Source organism: Mercenaria mercenaria, chromosome 19 (assembly GCF_021730395.1).
Source record: "Mercenaria mercenaria strain notata chromosome 19, MADL_Memer_1, whole genome shotgun sequence".
NCBI classification, from domain to species: Eukaryota; Metazoa; Mollusca; class Bivalvia; order Venerida; family Veneridae; genus Mercenaria; species Mercenaria mercenaria.
The window spans coordinates 38,038,476-38,059,602 of NC_069379.1; the positions used below are offsets into that span (position 1 = coordinate 38,038,476).

At 33.9% G+C, this 21,127-nt stretch overlaps 1 protein-coding gene across 1 annotated transcript; it reads right to left on the reverse strand.

The window, feature by feature from the left end:
* Positions 1-2,426: 2,426 nt before the first annotated feature.
* LOC123542794 (uncharacterized) lies at positions 2,427-6,570 on the reverse strand. The gene is made up of 2 exons (XM_045328798.2): positions 6,460-6,570; positions 2,427-3,784 (listed from the first exon to the last, which is right to left on the reverse strand). Exon 2 carries the CDS (start codon positions 3,775-3,777, stop codon positions 2,491-2,493), a length of 1,287 nt encoding a protein of 428 aa, XP_045184733.2. The 5' UTR covers positions 3,778-3,784; positions 6,460-6,570; the 3' UTR covers positions 2,427-2,490.
* Between the last annotated feature and the right edge of the window lie 14,557 nt (positions 6,571-21,127).

Genomic DNA, 21,127 nt, shown 5'->3' on the forward strand with positions numbered 1-21,127 from the left:
GTTTATTTCGGTACACAAAACTATGCAAGTGGTCCAAATTTGAAGGCTGTAGCTTGAGAAATGTGAAAGTAGGTCACTAGGTCAAAATCAAGGTCAAATTACACTTCAGAACACAAATCTATGCATGTGGTCCAAATTTAAAGCCTGTATCTTCAAAAATGTGGAAGTAGGTCACTAGGTCAATGTCAAGGTCAAAGTTTGCTTCGGTACACAATCCTATGCATGTGGTCTAAATTTGAAGCCTGTAGCTACAGAAATGTGAAAGTAGGTCACTAGGTCAATCTTAAGGTCAAAGTTCATTTCGGTACACAAAACTATGCAAGTGGTCCAAATTTGAAGGCTGTAGCTCGAGAAATGTGAAAGTAGGTCACTAGGTCAAAATCAAGGTCAAATTTTATTTCGGAACACAGAACTATGCATGTGGTCCAAATTTGAAGCCTGTACCTTCAAAAATGTGAAAGTAGGTCACTAGGTCAATGTAAAGGTCAAAGTTTGTTTCGGTACACAAAACTATGCATGTGTCCAAATTTGAAGGCTGTAGCTTGAGAAATGTGAAAGTAGGTCACTAGGTCAAAATCAAGGTCAAATTACACTTCAGAACACAAATCTATGCATGTGGTCAAAATTTGAAGCCTGTACCTTCAAAAATGTGAAAGTAGGTCAATGTCAAGGTTTGCATATGGTCCAAATTTGAAGGCTGTAGCTACAGAAATGTGAAAGTAGGTCACTAGGTCGAAATCAAGGTCAACTCATGTCTAGGTTCATCTTGCCACTCAAAACCATACATGTGGTCCAAATTTGAATGTTGTAGGTTATTGACAAGAAGATTTTAAAAGCTTTTCCCTATATAAGTCTATATGAACCATGTGACCCCCAGGGCGGGGCCATATTTGACCCTAGGGGGATAATTTGAACAAACTTGGTAGAGAACCACTAGATGATGCTACACTACAAATGCCAAAGCCCTAGGCCCTGTAGTTTTGAACAAGAGGTTTTTAAACGTTTTTCCCTATATAAGTCTATATAAACCATGTGACCACCGGGGTTGGGCCATATTAGACCCCAGGGAAATAATTTGAAGGAGGAGAGGACCACTAGATGATGCTTCATACCAAATATCAAAGCCCTAGGCTCTGTGGTTTTGGACAAGAAGATTTTCAAAGTTTTTCCCTATATAAATCTATGTAAATTATAGAAATAAACAAAGGGCCATAACTCACTCAAAAATTGTTGAACCAGTCTGATTTTCAGGGGGACACAACTAGGGTACCAATACATCATTCTGACAAAGTTTGGTCAAAATCCCCCTGGTAGTTTCTGAGGAGATGCGATAACGAGAAATTGTTAACAGACGGACGGACGGAAGGACGACGGACCACGGACGCAGAGTGATTTGAATAGCCCACCATCTGATGATGGTGGGCTAAAAAGGCGTAGAACTCTACTTTTTCATCAAAAGTTACATCTTGTACATTGTATCTGCAAACTCCAACAGTGTTCTTTCTCTTATCGGTACAGTAGATTGTTTTGAGAATACTCCCACACAGAGGTTGTGTCTTTAAGGCAAGATCTATCTATTATAAGGGTATATATTAGTAAATTAACATGCTATATGTTCTATATAAAATTAACGATCTTCTGAGGGCTGTAATACAAAGCCAGGCCCATTTTATAAACGAATTACTTAATGACCTATAAACCACAAAAAAAAAAAAAAAAAGGAAAGGGGCATAGTCTTCTAAGACAATTTTTTTGTCTGGCAGGTCAACCCTATGGAATATCTTCCAGACTGACAGCTAAAATTTGGGTATGATAACATGAGAAAAAAAAAATTGTTTACATTTCTATATAATGCAAAAAAAAAAAAATTCATAAAAATGCCACCAAAATGTCAAGTATAGGTCTACAATGAAATAAAAACAGGAACAGGGCTTACATAAAACATGATGACCTAAAGTGCTTCTTGATTACCTTTTTAGTACTGTTGTTCTACAGTTTAGAAAGGTTCTTTGAACATAATTGATATATACAAATTCTCTCGTTGAGTATACTGTACACTCCTTACAAAACCTGGTATACATGACCAAAATTTTAGAGTTTTAAGTTGAGCGCAAAGTGAATGGGCATCACTTTGCAAAGTTTCAAACTCCTATTATGTAGGGTCAAGTCAAATTCTTTCTGCCAACCAAATTTGTCGGTTGCTCTTTTTAAGAACAGCTAAATGCTAAGAAACTACCTGATTAAAAAGAATGTTTATTTGCCATTTACCCTTCCGACTTAAAGCATATCATACTTGTTTACTTTTTGTAAAGGTAAAGGTAAGATTTATTTAGTGTCACATATGGTGATCCAACAACAAGCCTTAAAGCTCTTGTGTGATAAACCCCTATAATTATTAAAGTTTATTGAAAGCCACTGTACAGGTTGAATAACATTTAACCCAGTAAACAAGTCAACATTTTGTTTTTTAAGCTTTTTTTAATTTGATGGCTATTTTATGGTTTTCATTTTCATTTTGTGCAAAAATGTTATGATAATGAAAATGCACACATGATAACAGACCAGCATTTGATAAATATTTGTGTTCTTTTGTATATTACCACATTGTCCGCGGTCATTTCTCTCGTTTATAGTTTGTTTCAGAATGGCGTTTTCAGACATAAGTTTCTGAACCTCCACGGAATGTTCAGATTCAAGTTTTACAATCTTTGCAGCATGTTTCTTCTTCATGTCTGCCAAAGTCTGTTTCAACTTTACAAGTTCTGAAGAATGTGTCAAGATCTGCTTCATAAAGTCATTTTCCGACTTAAGCCTGTCAATTTCAGCAGCGTGTGTTTTGTTAGTATCAACCATAATTTGTTCCAGGTAGTCATTTTCAGATTTGAGTTCCTCTGGGTCTACAGATCCTTTGTTGTTTAGGTCCTCTGTAACCTTGTTAAGATGGTTGTAATCCGACTCGAGACTTTCGTATTTTGTTGTTAAAGAATGTTTGTAACTTTGGTCTTCTGTATTCTCTTCTTTGTTTCCGTTTTCTTCATCAGTTCCTTCATTTTCAGCTGATTTTTCTTTCGTCTTCAAGTGATCTATATTTGTTTTCAGAAAATGTTTCTCCCTGTCGAGTCTCTTATATTCTGTAGAAAAATATTTCCTGTCAGCGATTTGTCTTTTTACAAGTGTATCGTGTCTTTCCCTTTCTTTAAACACATGTTGCAAGACCGGCTTCTCTTGGTTTTTAACTGTTTGAAGTTTCGCAATGTACTGAGACAAATCAACATTTGTTAACTCTAGTGCTTTTATATGTTTGTTCAATAACTCCAGCACATTCTCAAATTCTTCAGTGCTAATAGCAGATGTTGTTAAATGAGCAGTTTGATTACGAATATCTTTTATCTTGACAATATGCTCACTGACTTGCACACCATCTTCATCTGCAATAGTCAGATCATTGACAAATAGTTTTGAGTCCACAAGAGCATGGACAACTTTACTGGTATCCCAGACATAGTTAGTCCAGTGGCTGTCTCTGAAACTTCTTTGTCGCTGTAATCTTTTTTCTTGTTTTCTCCGCTTTTCTTTATTGGGTAATGGTGCTACACCATTTTCAAAGAGTTCATCTTCCTTCTGTTCGAACAGTGTTACACATGCAGAATCTTTTGTCCAAGGTATTGCAGGGTATTTCCTCTCCCAAAGTGTCTCGAATAACTCTTTCAGGGCAAGCAGTGCTACATTTTTCTCAACTATACATATTCTGTAGAAGTTAAAGTCTCCGTCATCCATGTATATCCTGAAATTGTTAGAAGAAAATTAAAATACCTGAATATCACTTGCAAGCATGGAAGCTCTTTTATGGTAGTTCTGCACATCCAATACACCAAAAGTATTTGAGTAACATCATTTATTAAGATACCATAGAACTAAACCTGGACTTGGCATGTCAGAAAAATATAAACTTGCCAATGAATTAAGAAAATCTGACTACAAACAAAAAAAAATATGGCAATTTAAAGTTATCAAGTTAATGACAGTGCAGCAATTTTGGGCTCAGTGATATCATTGTTCTTATATAGGCATTACCAAATATGGTATAAATGACAAAATCATACAATTTAACAAAGAGCTTTAAATCATTATAAAAACAAAGAACACTTGATATATCATACTGATTTTCAAGCAAATGTAATATTGAACATTACTTATTTTTTTTTACGTCTATAACAATTGTTAACACAACCCTTCTCTACGCTCTCTGTTTACAATGCTAGTGTAACAGTCAGATCTTTCTCTAGTCAGTTTTTTCCCTTGGAAAAACAACCGATTGATTTCTTCCCCAGGGTAAAAAATCAACTGGTTGGTTCCCCCCCCCTCCCAGTTTATGTGCATAAACAAGAGGGGAAAAAAGAACTGGTTTCTCTCCCTGGTTGTTTCAGCCCCCACCCCCCAGTTTTTGTGCATAAACAAGGGAGAAAAAAAAACAATAATGCTACAGTTTTCTGCTCAAAATATGCCAGAATAATTTAGGTATGAATCATTTTATGACCTTTACTGTAACCTGAGAGACCCGGGTCAAAAGTGCAACAAACTTTCTCGATACAGTTAACATTTGTGTCAAATTATTTTCAAATCCTTTATTATATGGAAGAGTTATGGATCAGACAAGAGACAGACCATGTAAACATTTGACTTTTAAGTGTGACCTTTACCTTGGAGCTAGGGGTCTGGGTCTTGCGCATGACACCTCATCTCATTACAGGTTATAGTTATGCCAAGCAATTTCAAAATCCTTTGATGAATGGCAGTGTTATGAACCGGACATGAAACAGACCCTGTTAACCATTGACTTCTAAGTGTGGCCTTGACGTTGGAGCTAGGTGTCTGGGTCTTATGCCTGACACATTGTCCCAACATGGTAAAAATTTATGCCAAGTTATTTCAAATTCCCTTCATGGATGGCAGAATTATGGACTGGATCCCTTTTTGGATGGCAGAATTAGGGACCGGACACAAAACAGACCCATCAAAGTGAGACTTTGACCTTGGAGCTAGGGGTCTGGGACTTGCACTTGACACGTCTTCTCAATATGGTGAAAATTTATGCCAAGTTATTTCAAAATCCCTTTATGAATGGCAGAGTTACAGCCTGGACAAGAATTTACACGGACGCACACACAGATGGACGGACAGTGTGATTTTAATAAATGAACACCTTTCGGGGGGTGGGGGGAGGGATGCACCCCATCTTCACTCCAAAAGTCAGAGAAGCATACATTTTCGGTTTTACGGTAGTCTAAAATTGAGACACAAGTCATGTGGGAAGCCATCCAATTGTGATAGTGTGACAACAAGACTAGTGTAACATGAACTTCTTTTGAGTATATTTTCATTTTAGAATTTAATTTACACTATATTGTTGAGCAGTTATATTGTACAGTAGTAGCTATACTTTGCAATATGAGCATACATGTAGGAGAAATGTGGCAGCTGTGCAGTTAGGCCTAAAAAAAAAAATTCTTTGTTTCCGGTAACATGCTCAAAAAAATTAGGGTAGGTAGGTCGGAATTTTTTTTTTTGGAATTTTTTTTTATGAAGAGAGACTTTTCGAAAATTATTTTTGTGTCAAAAAATGAATGCAAATAAGGGGGTTATGCATTTAGAGCATCAGTAAGTTGATTTCTAACATCACTGGCCATGTTTAAAACATAAAAGGTGCAGTTTTGCAACTTTTTGTTAAAAAGTTGAAAAAAATATTCTCCAAGGCCATAAAAACATTTAGGGTCAAGCCAAAAATTTAGAGTAGGTCGGGATACCGGAAACAAACAATTTTTTTTACACCTTAGATATATTACAGGTTTAATATTTACAATAATTAATCTATTCTACCAATAAACAAAATATTTAGTATAAATCCGCAAGAAAACTCAAATGATAACATGTTTGATAATTATGATTTTTCTTCATTAAAATGTTTCATTTGTATAAATTATTACAGTATGCACTTAACATCGATAACATTTCTGAGTTCAACGATGCATGAGAACCATAATAAACATGCTGTCCTTTAAATTATTGTGTGTGTGGGAGTAGTACAGGCTGGTTCCCTTTATTAAATACTATACAGAGTTTATATCCAGCTGCTGTGTTAATTAAACCTTTGACCTAAATCTTGCATGTATATACATCAATTAATCTGCAAAGATGTATATAAATACAGATGTTCTACATTTGTACTTTAAATTGTGTACCTAGCATTTTATTTTCTTTGAAAAATCTTATCTATAGGTAGTATAAAATGTTGCAAACATGTATAGTACAAATAACTGCATTGTTTGCAAACTGAATTTTGCAGGTAACTGTGTTACAGTTGCAAAATACAGCTTAAAACTAGCCTATTTCAGTGTCATTTTTTCCATTCGGTATGATCAGAACAGCTAAATAAAGGTTATAAATATGATAATAGCATACCTTATCAGTCCCTTTTGATCTTCAGTTAATTTTGCAAGCTAGTAAACTTTCCCGTTTTATTTTGTATAGGTCACGCCTTGTGTTTACATAGATTGTGTATACATCTTTTTCAGGGGCAGATCCAGAAGTTGGTTTGCCAGGTTGTGGAGGTGGGAGAATGTGAATCTAAAAGTGCATTGTTTTCATCTGTATATATACTTACTACAGAGATTGAAGAAGATATCAAGGACAGATCTATGTCTAAGCTCATAATTTCTGGATAGAGTTATTTTGTAAGTGGAAGTCAAGACAATAAAGTGTGAAATCATTACAACAAGGAAAAGTGATGTTTGAGTTACTTCCCTTTAGTTACTAAAATTTTTGTATGCTCCCTTTAATTAACTGAGCCGTGCTATGAGAAAACCAACAAAGTGGCTTTGAGATCAGCATGGATCCAGACCAGCCTGCACATCCACAAAGCCAATTGCAGTTAGAGAAACCATTTGTGAACGGCATGGATCCTGACCAGACTGCAGGCTGGTCTGGATCCATGCTGGTTGCAAAGCCACTATGCTTGTTTTCTCATGGCGTGGCTCAACTAGTAAGAGTATGAGATTTTACCTCCAGTAAAGCGTTACAAACGCTTTTTGATTTTCATTGTAAAAATTAGTAAAAGCAACTAATTCTTATTAAAAATGGTTTAAAGCATTCTTAAAACATATAGCATTAATTTTGTGAATTACTTCCCTTTTTTTGTTGTTGTTTAATCTGGAGGCCAGTTACCTTTAACCCTTAATCTGCTAAATGGTAATTTTGTAATTAAGCCACAGCTGATATATTTGTAAAATTGAAGCTGTCCTATTAATAAATTGTATTTGGCAAAGAAAAATGAATCTAGTGAAATGTGAAAAGGTGCATGCTCAAGATAAATACTAAGAGTATTTTTTATGTTTTACATAAGGCAGATTTTATTCCGGTCAAGCTTTTCTGGGTATTTTTTTTTCCCACCTAAGCAGAGAAAATCCTTAGACGTAATTTTTTCCTGCTTAAACATTTTTACGCCAATTTAGGCAGTTTCTGCCTTACTAACAGGAAAAAATTAGCATATTTTAAGGTCTCCCTAAGGCTGATATTATGCTTAATAGCAACATAAGATGGAAACCGCCTTATTTTTCTGAGTGGTTTCCGCCTAAAGTATGGGCGTACTTTTTCATACGGGGAGTTTGATTATGGGTCATCTGGTTTCAAAAAGTAGGTTATAGGTCAAATCAAAGAAAAACCTTTTGTATGTGATAGATACTATATTATTCAATTGATCTTTATGAAATTTGGTCAGAATGAATGCCTTGATAATATCTAGGTCAAGTCTGAATATGGGTCATCTGGGGTCAAAAACTAGGTGATCAGGTCATATTTAAGAAAATACTTGTTTAAATTCAAGAGACCACATTTTTGGTCCAACCTTAATTAAAATTGGCCAGAATATTTATTTCCATGAAATCCCTAGGTCAAACATGTTTACAGTGTTATGATGTGTTTCTCAGTTGAGTGACCTAGGGCCATCTTGGCCCTCTTGTATATTTCTTTGACCAGTACATTGATCCACAGTATATTACCACTAAAACACATCAATCAACATAATCAGTAGTCTTGGTTTCGCCTGTCATGATATATTTAATGTGATACACCAAAATATGACTTACTAATTTTCAAACTGCTTGCAAACATTAAAGTTCGTAAGTTCCTAAATGAAGTCAGTTTCTGAAAGTACCTTAATACTGTCATCAGGAAGGCAAAGAGCATTTTCAATACGGCAGCTGATTAACCAGTTCAATTTGATTTCATACAAATGATTAACTGGTTTTAAAATTTTGAAATTGTCCTGTCCCTAAGATATAATTATGTGGTTTAGTAAACAGACAAATACTTATTTCACTATTGCACTAACTTGAGCTTATACTATATTGTTCAATAAAGGGAGGTAATAAAAAAGAATGAATTCAATCAGACTTTCTTTAATGTTATTTAATCTATATACAAACCTTTGACAAATATTAGAAAAACAGTTGCTGAAAATGAGATTTATCAAGAAATTATTTAATAATATATTTTATGCTCATCTTTTAAAAAAAATGGCAGTTGCATGATAAACAGACTTTAAACAAGAAAGTGAAAATATCAAAATTGGTTTCGCCCTTAGTTCAAGATGTTACCTTATAACCTTTGGTAACTGTATCATTATCATTAGTGATATGATAGAGTAATACAAAATGTTTATTATAATGTTACTGTGTAATATTAATTTGTTTTCACAGCTCATCATGGTTTGATGATAAAATTGATGACTTTTTCATTATTTTTCTAAAACAAATTTCATCATCTTTATCCACTGTATCATTAGTGTCATCAGCACTGTCTGTTTCATTATCATGTTTGTCAGAATTTTGATTGCTCTTTTCTCTTACTTCTTGTTCATCATCTGATTTTTGGTTAGTTTGATCTTCTCTCTCATCCTTATCGTTTACATTGTTCTTTTGAATTTCAGCTTTACTATCATTTTCAGCTTTAATTTGTTCATTTCTGTCTTTTACTGGTTCATCGTCTTCATCCTCCACCTCCTCCTCATCATCATCAGCAGCATTTTCTTGTTCTTTAGCTTTTGCCTCTTCCAGTTTATCTTGTAGTTTAGATATTCTATGCTCACATTCAGGACCATATTGGCTGTAGAAGTTGATAATTCTCTCCAAGATCTGAAGTACAACAAGCAATAATTTCTGAGATTTAGTCCTTACTTTTAAAACATAATTATACATGTACCTACAAGTTGCCTGTCTGAAATACAGCATGTATTTAAGATAAAATTTATAGCAAATGAGCGTTTTAACACTATTTATGCACGATGGGTGGTTATACGTCTGGCGTAATAGTTCCACGAGGGCTGTGCCCTTGTGAAATTATTTGTACCACATATTACCATCCAAGTGTATAAATAGTGTTAAAACAGGGTTTTGCTATAAATTATTTCAATTCTAATATGGCCTTAATCTAAAACAGTAGAGAAAATATAGTAGCGCTTTTTCTCGGTCACAACAAAAACATTGACATCACAGTATGTTAACATGATGTCATTCTAACGTAAGCATGTTTTAACAGAGACAAGTATATTAGAATTCACTAATAACTATAAAAGCTTGAATTCAACTCCCATCGGATATGGAAATATATGGTAGAACAACTTGTTTTAGTTGTGACATTCACAGCATCAAAAAGTTTACTGCTTCAAACGAGTTTTCAGCCTTATTCGTCTAAAATTATAGTCCATTTGGCTGATATAACAGTAGAAATAGGAAAATGTATATTATAAAAGGGTCATCAAAGCAGTTTCTTGGTAATGATGCATTAGGCTCAAGTGAATTTTGCCAGAATACAACATAATGCAGATCAAAGTACTTGGATACTGTTATGGTAACCTAATTTACTGTTTGTCTTTTCAGATCAAGGCACTGTTATAGTAACCCTATTTTACTATTTGTCTTTGCAGATCAAGGCATTGTTATGGTAACCCTATTTTACTGTTTGTCTTTTCAGATCAAGGCACTGTCATGGTAACCCTATTCTAATATTTGTCTTTTCAGATCAAGGCACTGTTATAGTAACCCTATTTTACTATTTGTATTTGCAGATCAAGGCATTGTTATGGTAACCCTATTTCACTGTTTGTTTTTTCAGATCAAGGCACTGTTATGGTAACCCTATTCTAATATTTGTCTTTGTAGATCAAGGCACTGTTATGGTAACCCTATTCTAATATTTGTCTTTTCAGATCAAGGCACTGTTATGGTAACCCTATTCTAATATTTGTCTTTGTAGATCAAGGCACTGTTATGGTAACCCTATTTTATTATTTGTCTTTGCAGATCAAGGCACTGTTATGGTAACCCTATTCTTATATTTGTCTTTGTAGATCAAGGCACTGTTATGGTAACCCTATTTTATTATTTGTCTTTGTAGATGAAGGCACTGTTATGGTAACCCTATTCTAATATTTGTCTTTGTAGATGAAGGCACTGTTATGGTAACCCTATTTTATTATTTGTCTTTGCAGATCAAGGCACTGTTTTTTTAACCCTAATTTACTGTTTATCTTTTCAGATCAAGGTACTGTTATGGTAACTCTAATTTACTATCTGTCTTTTCAGAACAAGGCACTGTTACGATAACCCTGTTTTACATTTTGTCATTGTAGATGAAGGTACTGTCATGATAACCAAATTTTTTTTTCACGGATATATTCAAATATTTCACTGAAAAGCATCAAATAAAATGTGCTTATCTCACTCCTAAAATGTCAAATATGATAAAAAGCAATATTGCAGGGGTATTAATCAGTTTCAGTGATAGCTCTAGTTTATGATTTATAATTATTTTTGCCAAGAAGTGAGTGTGATTTTACTAGAAATGTTCCTGTTCTGTATAATTAAAAAGGAAACTTTCATACAAAAAAAAAAAATTAAAAGATAATAATAATGACGTGATAATGGTTATGATAATAATAATAGATAATATTTAAATAATAAATTCATCAGTTTACAAAGTTAAGTCAATAAGCCAAAACACCATAGAGCAATATAAGATAATTATCTTATTTACAATAAGGTCTACAAAATCTAAAAAATAGTTCCCTGAATACAAAATGCAGTTGTTGCATAGAGAGGCACAAAATCATAATCTCAAAGTAAAAATTAATCACAGTCTTATGAAGGAAAAATTACATTACTTAGTTTTGTAAATCTGAAAACAAAATTAGCATTTATAATTAGTAATATATCCAAGATTTATACAATTTGAAAGTTCTTTCATTAAAGAAAGCAGTACCATTGTGATTGTTGTGTACATCTATCCATGGTCCTTTTGATTAAAACCCATGTGAAAACCATGCAGCTGTAATGTTACTATATTTAGCCTACCTGTGATTTATTTATCATCAGCATGTTATGGGCATCAAGTCTCCTTACTGCCGCCTCATAAAACTGTACACTGATACTGACGTTATCTGCACTCGCATAGTCTCCGATATGTAAACATTCGTCAGAATTCAGGTCCGACAATTTACTGCCAAATAATCTTCCTGTTGCAATGTTGGACAAACTTGGCGATGCATCTTTCTGTATTTGGATGAGTTCTTTTATACTTTGATTTAACTGTTCGATTTTAAAAAATCTTGCATCGGACTTCAGTGCATGATAAAACTGTAACTTTTCTGGATTCTCAATATCACCATGCGCTTTAAAAGATGCATTTGTGTGTTCAAATACTTTGTCCAGTAGTACTGTGTTATTACGTATGAAACGGAATACATTAACTGAGTTCGTAAAATCAAACTTGTCATTCTTTATTGCCGTTGAAGTATGTTCAACATGGATGACATGCTTTATCATGATCGAAAGGTTACGCTCAATTTTTTCGGAAATTGGAACAGTAATTTTTCCACTTTTCGTTCGCATTGTCATTTTCCGATACATTGCAAAATGTTGTATATAGTGCACTAAAACCTCCTGTATCTTGTCGTAAAGTTCAGATTCTTTGATGAATTTTACAGCTTTTTTAATGTGATCTGCAGATAGTCCAATAAAATTAACGGAATTATTTATCTTGTTCTCAGGATCTCCTGGTTTCTCAGCTTTAGTAACATCAGTTTCTGCCAAATCCACATTGGTACAAAACAGTAATGTTGCCAACAAGAAACACACACAATGTACTGATCCCATTTTAATCTAAAAAATGTTTCTATGGTTACACTGAATTATTGTTTTCCTCAGTTTTATTGAATAAAATTTTTCCTTTGTATAAATTTAAGTTCAGAAAAGCTATGATTTAAAAAAAAATAAATAAAATAAACTTCAATTTTTTTTAAAGAGATACTGAATTTTTCACAGTTTGATTAAACAAAATGTATTATGTACGAAACTTCATTGAAATATTTGTACTCATTTTCCCTCCGTGAAAGTAAAAAAATTTTGTCTCTCAATTAAAAAGATGAAATAATAGAGATGTATATGTATGATTTGATTTAAGATAACATATTTTTAATTGAAATATGCAATATTTTTATACATGAAGGCATCAGATAGTTATCAGTAATTAGTTATGTACATTAAGGTAACACAAATATCTTCAGGGTGAATTTTATCATTTTGAGTCAGCTACATCTAATATATCTGTAAAAAGATATATGAGCCGTGCCATGAGAAAACCAACATAGTGGGTGTGCGACCAGCATGGATCCAGACCAGCCTGCGCATCCGCGCAGTCTGGTCAGGCTCCATGCTGTTCGCTTTTAAAGCCTATTGGAATTGGAGAAACTGTTAGCGAACAGTATGGATCCTGACCAGACTGCGCGGATGCGCAGGCTGGTCTGGATCTATGCTGGTCGCAAAGCCACTATGTTGGTTTTCTCATGGCACGGCTCATATAAATTGCAACAATTGGTACAATAAAATAGTTCCCATTTTCTCAAAAGAGCATTTTTCTTTAAAGGTATGCTAGATATATTTAAGCCCAAAGTAAGAGGGAAATTTTTCAACATGTTCATTTCCACCATCATCTCCACCATTGTGACACTGAAAAATGATAAAATTGGGTGAAAGTGAAAAATATTGGTAAAAATGCAAGAAGAATGCATTTTCTTCAATATACAGGAGTGTTGCAACAATTTACCACTTTCTGCAGAATGGTTTTGGTTATTTATCTTGCAAAAATCTTAATAAAGTTGTTTATTTCCAAATTACTCAATTTTTATCAATTTTTTAGAAAATTACTTTTCACCTACCAATAAAATTTGTTTTGATTCTAATAAAATCAATACTCTTAGGTGCATTAACAGTACCGTGTACTGTGAAGTCATTAATATTCGTGGGGGACTAATTTTCGTGGATTTCGTGGTTGAGTCAATCCACGAAATTTAATCCCAACAAACAAGTAAAATTCCCATTCATTTTATGTTCAAAAGTTGAAATCCACGAATTTATATCCCCACAAAACTGCCGTTTTGACCAAAACCACGAAATTTCATGCCCTAGAAATTAAATGATTTTACAGTATTAGGTTTTAAATAGTGCACACTTAATACATGTATATCCTAATATGCACTACCAATAAAAACTGGAAGTTTTTTTTTTTTAATAAACTTATACTGTTAATGTGTGTCATTATAATTATAACACACAGTTTATATATATATATGTAGCCGGGGTCATGTATAAAGAAATACAGCCTCAGGGTTTTCAATATTGTTCTTTATTAAGGTGGTTTACAGTAAAGAATTACTGTAAGAGTCTGTAACAATAATAAGACTAATAAAAATATGCACACAATACTCATAAAAAATCCAAAATGCAATCAATTGATTATTATTACAGGAATTCAAAATCACAACAGTTGATATAAGAAAATAATAATTATCCTGTATCCAAGTATACACTTTACATAAATCTAAGCCTAAGTTGTAAAACTTATAAAATAAAGTTTTATCATAATCGGACCTGATTGCAGAATCAGTCCATACACTAGGAACAGCTAGAGAAGAATGCCCAAGAGATGTTAGTTTGTCGGGAATTAGATATTTCGCGGGGTTAGAAAGGTTATGTGGTTGTAAAGTTAAAAACATTTGATGAGAATTCTATATATTTGAAATAAATAACTGAAAGTAAAATATTTCAGAGAATAATGGGCATCTTAAATTCCAGGGCCATTTTTTTTTACTTAATTTAAATCATCTGACATGTCTGTGTATGACCTTACTTGTGGTGTCATTTTAATGTTTAAACATTTGGACATTAAGGTAGCTCAGCACATTTTTCTACAATGTTTTTATTAAACCATATTTATATGAGTCCAAAGGGAATTCAGCCAATAAAAAAGATAGGATAGTGTGCTTGATTTTTTGTTAGATCCATTTGAACATATTGATCATGCGGCAAATTTTCACATCAGACATTTATAGGAAAATTGCACTTTTAATGACGTTCTTGTGTTTTCTTGTGGAAAGAGTTCCACAGTGTAGATTGCAGCATGCCTCAAGATTTAGCTAAAAAGTAATCTTTCTTTCAAATTAAAGTTTGGTCGATATTATGAACATTAGAATATGAATTTTTGTTTCTAAAATATTTTAAAAGTTCCAAATCAAGAAAAGAAAAGATGACCGCATTGGGAATCGAACCCCGGACTGCCGCGGCAATAAGACATTTTCTCGTCATCATAACCAATAGCACTATAACTGAAGTACTGAATAATGACTTCAAAATATAGATATTTATAATTGAGACAGTTTACCTGGAGTAAAAGCGTGATAAACACTTTGATTTTCAGCGTAATATAATAAGCAGTAAAAGCAGCAAATTCTAATATGTGTCCGTAACATAAAGTTTGTCAGTAATTAAGTTTAAAGCCTTCTTAAGAAATATAGCATTCATTTCAAGATATCTAAAATACCCGGTAAATATTTTTGCTTGTTATTTTACATTCTAATACGATCAGCAAATAATTATCTCATGATATCTGCAAGAAACCGACCTTAAACTTATAATGTTGCGTGCGCACTTGTAATTTACTTCTGATTCATGTCTAACGTTATTTGAAGTGAGTCATGTTAGAATCGATATAATAAGTAAATAAATAAGGTTTATCATAGAATAACCTTTCTTAAATATATCACTCAGGCCGTCTGCCTATTCATACGCATAAGAACTTCAAAATATTCTACGATAAACCTAATTTTGATACTTATTATTTCATCCGCCAGATGTCAACTGCACTGTTGCTTACCGGGTAGATTATAATGTTATTATTTTGAATAATTATGTCTCCAACACCACTGTTTTTCAGTGAACAAATAGTTAATGGTACAAATTGATTGATGGACTTGTCTATTTTAGAAATTTAGCCGGCTGAAAGTTTAGAAATACAGTACAGTAAGCCTCGCTTATAAGGAACAGCTTGGGACCTCTAGAATTTGTTTCCTTATATCCGTATAGCAAACTTTGTTCCTTGTAACCGAGGTTTGTATAACGAACACAATTTGTATAGTGATCAGCACTATTTGACTGACATTTGAAAAGGGCTATGTGTTCACACTCAGGGCCGACCATGAATCTTTATGTGAGAATGTTGCGAGTCTAGTAGTAGTACCGGTCCTTTCCTGGAGAAATGGTAAGTAAACTGCCTACATGTATATAAATGAAATAGTTCTGAAACACGGCGTTAAACTTTAACTAATGGGTAAGAATGACTGTAATTCATGTTTATTTTTTGTCGGTTATTTCTATCTTCTTTTGTAGAGAGCACTACATTATTATATGCCCGAAGGGACGTATTATGTTATGACGCTGGTGTCCGTCTGTCTGTCCATCTGTCCTTTAGCAATTTCGTGTCCGCTCTGTAACTCTTGAACCCCTTGAAGGATTTCAAGGAAACTTGACACAAATGTTCACCACACCGAGACGATGTGCAGAGCGCATGTTTTGGATGTCTCGCTTCAAGATCAAGGTCACACTTAGGAGTAAAAGGTCATATCAGTTTGTTTCGTGTCCGCTCTGTAACTCTTTAACCCCTTGAAGGATTTCAAAAAAACTTGGCAGAAATGTTCACCACATTGTAACGATGTGCAGAGGGCATGTTCCGAATGACTCGCTTCAAAGTCAAGGTCACACTTAAGGGTCAAAGGTCATATATGACTGGTTTGTGTATATTGCTGTGCATTGCAGTGCTCTTGCTTTAATATGGCAGATCTCTTTTTTTGTACTTACAATAATTTTTTTTTGAATTACTTCCCTTTTATGTTACTATAAATAGCTTATTTTGAAACTTTTTTACTATTGGCTGTAGGGAAAAACCGAGACCACTTTGCTGTGGTACAACATAGATGGTTCCTCCAGTTTTTAGGTGTATTTTTACATACCTTTACCTGATAAGGATTTTTTTGTAGACTTTGAGCATTTTTTTTGTGGACTTAGATTTGTTTTTTGATGTTTTCCTTTTGTTGTTCCAGTCCTTTGGGGCTACAACAGTCAAGTTCTTAAAGTTTTGCTCCCATCCTATGATGTAAGCCTTCGGGCGTATATTGCCCCACTTGGTGGCGCTTGTGTGTATATGTTGCAGTTTCTCCCCTTACCTTGCTCGAGAATAGGCATCAATACTAATATAAAATAAAAGTTCAAATTTTTATTTTGCAAACATTGTCATATACATGTACAAGGGAAATATCGTATAGAATCTTCGAAAGGAGAAACAGTCATTAATATTGCAAAATCAAAACAATACATACGGATTAAAGTGTAAATGATACCTACATAGTTTTGCTATCACATGTAATTAACACATTTATTTACCAATATATGACCAATATTAATATCCCAAGGTTTGGTGACCATTACTGATTTAATTTCGTTCACCTACCTGATACATGTAGCTCTCGAACATGATCTTGAGTAAATATAAGTCTACTATCGTCTAGTATTTGGTAAATGTTAATGATGATTTTTATCGTATCAATGAATTAACAAATTAAAAAACATAGTTCTGAATGAAATAATTTGTGTTTATTCATGTGCCACCAGTGATTCTTCTAATTATTTCCGGTTTTCAATAATTTTTTATTCTTTATGTCTGTTCGCTATAACCGAGGGGTTTTCCATTGAATTTCGTACTTTGGGACTGGAAAAAGTGTTCCTTATAACCGAGTTCCCTATAATCGAGGATTTTTACATTGAATAAAGAAGGAATTAGGTCGGGGAATTGAAAACTGTTCCTTATAACCGAGTGTTCCTTATATCCGAGTTCCTTATAAATGAGGTTTACTGTAGTCCTGACTGTTTAAAGTAAGTTATGGAGAACAGGTTTATACTGGTACATAATCCAGGAATACTGGTTAGGTTACATGCCCGCTGTTACATGACTGAAATACTGTTGAAAAATGGCGTTAAACCCCAAACAAATAAACATTCATCACATACTTGTTTATTGTGTGCATTTTTTTCAGCCTGGTCTCCGACCTTAGAATTTTGGTGGTCTTTGACCATTAGAAATTTAATAGTTTGTGACCTTATAAATTTGGTGGTCTCTGACCTTGTGTGTATTTTTTTCAGCCTGGTTGCTCAGCTGTGCCGGAAGCATAAAAATGTGGTGGTGATCAAACATCAAACAACAACCCCCCCCCCCCCCCCCCCCAAAAAAAAAAAGTGCAAGACTCAGTTGGCATCATGATTGTAGTTAAGTGTACAAGTTACTGTATCGAAAAGACTTGTTTGCCATGTTTCTGACACATACAACCAACATCAGAAGCTAATTGCAGTTTAGCAAAGCTGAAATAGGTTTGTTTGAGCAGAGGTTGACATTCTTGACAAAACAATTTAGAAAAAAAAATGACAGCATCAGCTAGCATTTGCTTTGTTTGGAAACATATTAATAATATTATAATCTATGCTTATAAGAAAATCTCAGTTACAAGGAACTCATTTTTCTGGCCGTATCCATTTTTTTATGAACATTTGGATGTCATGAACATGGATATAGCAAAACTGTATTTGCATTGACAATTATATATTTTGCCAAAATTAAAACTGCAAGTATTATTATTAATAATAAAATGAATGTTTGAACATTGAAAATTTAGTAGTATCTGACTTAGAAATTTAGTAGTCTGTGACCCAAGAAATTTGGTAATCTGTGACCTAAGAAATTAGGTGGTATCTGACCTTTAGAAATTTAATAGTCTGTGACCCAAGAAATTTGGTGATATGTGACCTAAGAAATTAAGTGGTCTCTGACCTTAGACATTTGGTGGTGTGTGACCTGATAAATTTGGTGGTCTGTGAACTGATAAATTTGTTGGTCTGTGACCTTATAAATTTAGTAGTCTATAACCTGATAAATTTAGTAGTCTGTGACCTGATAAATTTAGTAGTTTGTGACCTGATAAATTTAATAGTCTGTAACCTTAGAAATTTAGTAGTCTATGATCTTAGAAATTTAATAGTCTGTGACCTGATAAATTTAGTGGTGTGTAACCTGAAAAATTTAGTAGTCTATGACCTTAGAAATTTAGAAGTATGTGACCTGATAAATTTAGTAGTGTGTAACCTGAAAAATTTAGTAGTCTGTAACCTTAGAAATTTAGTAGTTTCTGGCCTGCTAAATTTAGTAGTCTGTAACCTGATAAATTTAGTAGTGTGTAACCTGAAAAATTTAGTAGTCTATGACCTTAGAAATTTAGTGGTCTGTGACCTGATTAATTTAGTAGTCTGTGACCTGATAAATTTAGTAGTCTATAACCTGATTAATTTAGCAGTCTGTGACCTGATAAATTTAGTAGTGTGTAACCTGAAAAATTTAGAAGTCTGTGACCTGATAAATTTAGTAGTGTGTAACCTGATAAATTTAGTAGTCTATGACCTTAGAAATTTAGTAGTGTGTAACCTGATAAATTTAGTAGGCTATGACCTTAGAAATTCAGAAGTCTGTGACCTGATAAATTTAGTAGTCTGTGACCTGATAAATTTAGTAGTGTGTAACCTGATAAATTTAGTAGGCTATGACCTTAGAAATTTAGTAGTCTGTGACCTGATAAATTTAGTAGTGTGTAACCTGATAAATTTAGTAGTCTATGTCCTTAGAAATTTAGTAGTCTGTGACCTGATTAATTTAGTAGTCTGTGACCTGATAAATTTAGTAGTCTGTGACCTTAGAAATTTAGTAGTGTGTAACCTGATAAATTTAGTAGTCTGTGACCTTAGAAATTTAGATGTCTGTGACCTGATTAATTTAGTAGTCTGTGACCTGATAAATTTAGTAGTGTGTAACCTGATAAATTTAGTAGTCTATGACCTTAGAAATTTAGTAGTCTGTGACCTTAGAAATTTAGATGTCTGTGACCTGAAAAATTTAGTAGTCTGTAACCTTAGAAAATTTAGTAGTTTGTAACCTTAGAAATTTAGTAGTCTATGACCTTAGAAATTTAGTAGTCTGTGACCTAATAAATTTAGTAGTGTGTAACCTGAAAAATTTAGTAGTCTGTGACTGGATAAATTTGGTAGTCTGTGACTAAATTTTGTGGTCCCATTTCTAGAAAATTAGTAGCCTGTGACCCAGGAAATTTGTTTTGAAAAAATTGTCAGTCACTCACCTGATGCATGTAGAATATTTCGAAGTACCCATCACATCTGGATAATCTGCAAGCTCGCCAAATGGGCCATTGAGCTGTATTTACTGGCCTCCTTAACAATTTTTTTTTTTGAGATATCAGGAAATTAATGCTATATTTGAAATTTTCATTATTGTTACAATACACACGATAATTAGTTATTTTTACAGTTTTTTTTATTCAAAAGCGTTTGCACGGCTACTGGAAGTAAACAGCCTTAATTTATTGTCTCCCACCACACGGTTGTCTAGCTGTCACAAATCTTGTCTCCAAGTTGAACATTTCTCATCCGATCTTCACCAAACTTGATCAAAATGTGTTTGGCAATAAGTCCTCAGCCAAGTGCAATAGCCCAGGCACTTTATGACTAGCGAACAGTGGTCTGCACTGGTTGCAAAGGCAGAATCACTCGCAACCAGCAGGTTAAGATGCCAACACAAGGGTTTTTATTTATTTTTTTTTATTTTATTTTTTTTTTATATTTTATTCGAGGTCAAATTTTATTTAACTTTTGTTCAAGACCTTTATTTAGGATTATAAACTACATCCTTTATTTGCCAGTTTTGTATGGGTTTCATTTCCATCCATCTGTTATGATAAAAAATTGTAACACTGAATGTTTGGATGACAACACGGTTTCAGACTTCTTCCTTCAAGTGGGAAATTACCGAGATCAACTGAGCCTCCTCATACAACACCAGTACTGGGATTGTTTCCAGGAAGCAGACTCGAGTGGTTCAAATAAGCTTGAAACTTTCATCATAATTGTGCTAAAATAAATTTGTATAAAGTAAATAAGTTTGGTTGTGTTAAAAAAAAATTTACACTTATGTTAAACATTTAAACCTGCTGTAAGCACAATCCGACTGCTTACTTCAGATGACTGCTAAAGCCCGACCGCTTAGCTCACTAGAGGAGCTTTGGTCTACGGATCACGGGGTCGTGAGTTCGATCGTCGGTCGGGGTCGCGAGTTCGATCCTCGGGCTGGGCGTATGTTCTTGACAATTTGATAAAAGACATTGTCAGAAAACATTTGTCCTCCACCTCTGGTTATTCATGTGGGGGAAGTTGGCAGTTACCTGCCGAGAACACGTTTGTACTGGTGAAGAATCCAAGAACACTGGTTATATAGGTTAACTGTCCACCATTACATGATTGAAATACTGTTGAAAAACGATGTTAAACCCAAAACAAACAAAAAGATGACTGCTAAAGAGAAGAAGAAATCAGAAGAAAAATCAATGACTGGCTGCTTGAGCCAAGTGGCTCCTTGTTGCACGTGGTCACACTGGCATGTTCCACTGTGTATGTGTCCAGCACGCCAGCTTAGATTTATCGGTTACAGGTACAAGGTGTGTACACATGTTCTCGATATTCAATTGAAGAATACAGTGTCAGACTTCATTCGTCCTCCATCTCTTGATTCTTGTAGAGAAGTTGGCAGATTCTTGTTGAGAACATAAAAGCACTAGTACAGAATCTAGGAACACTGG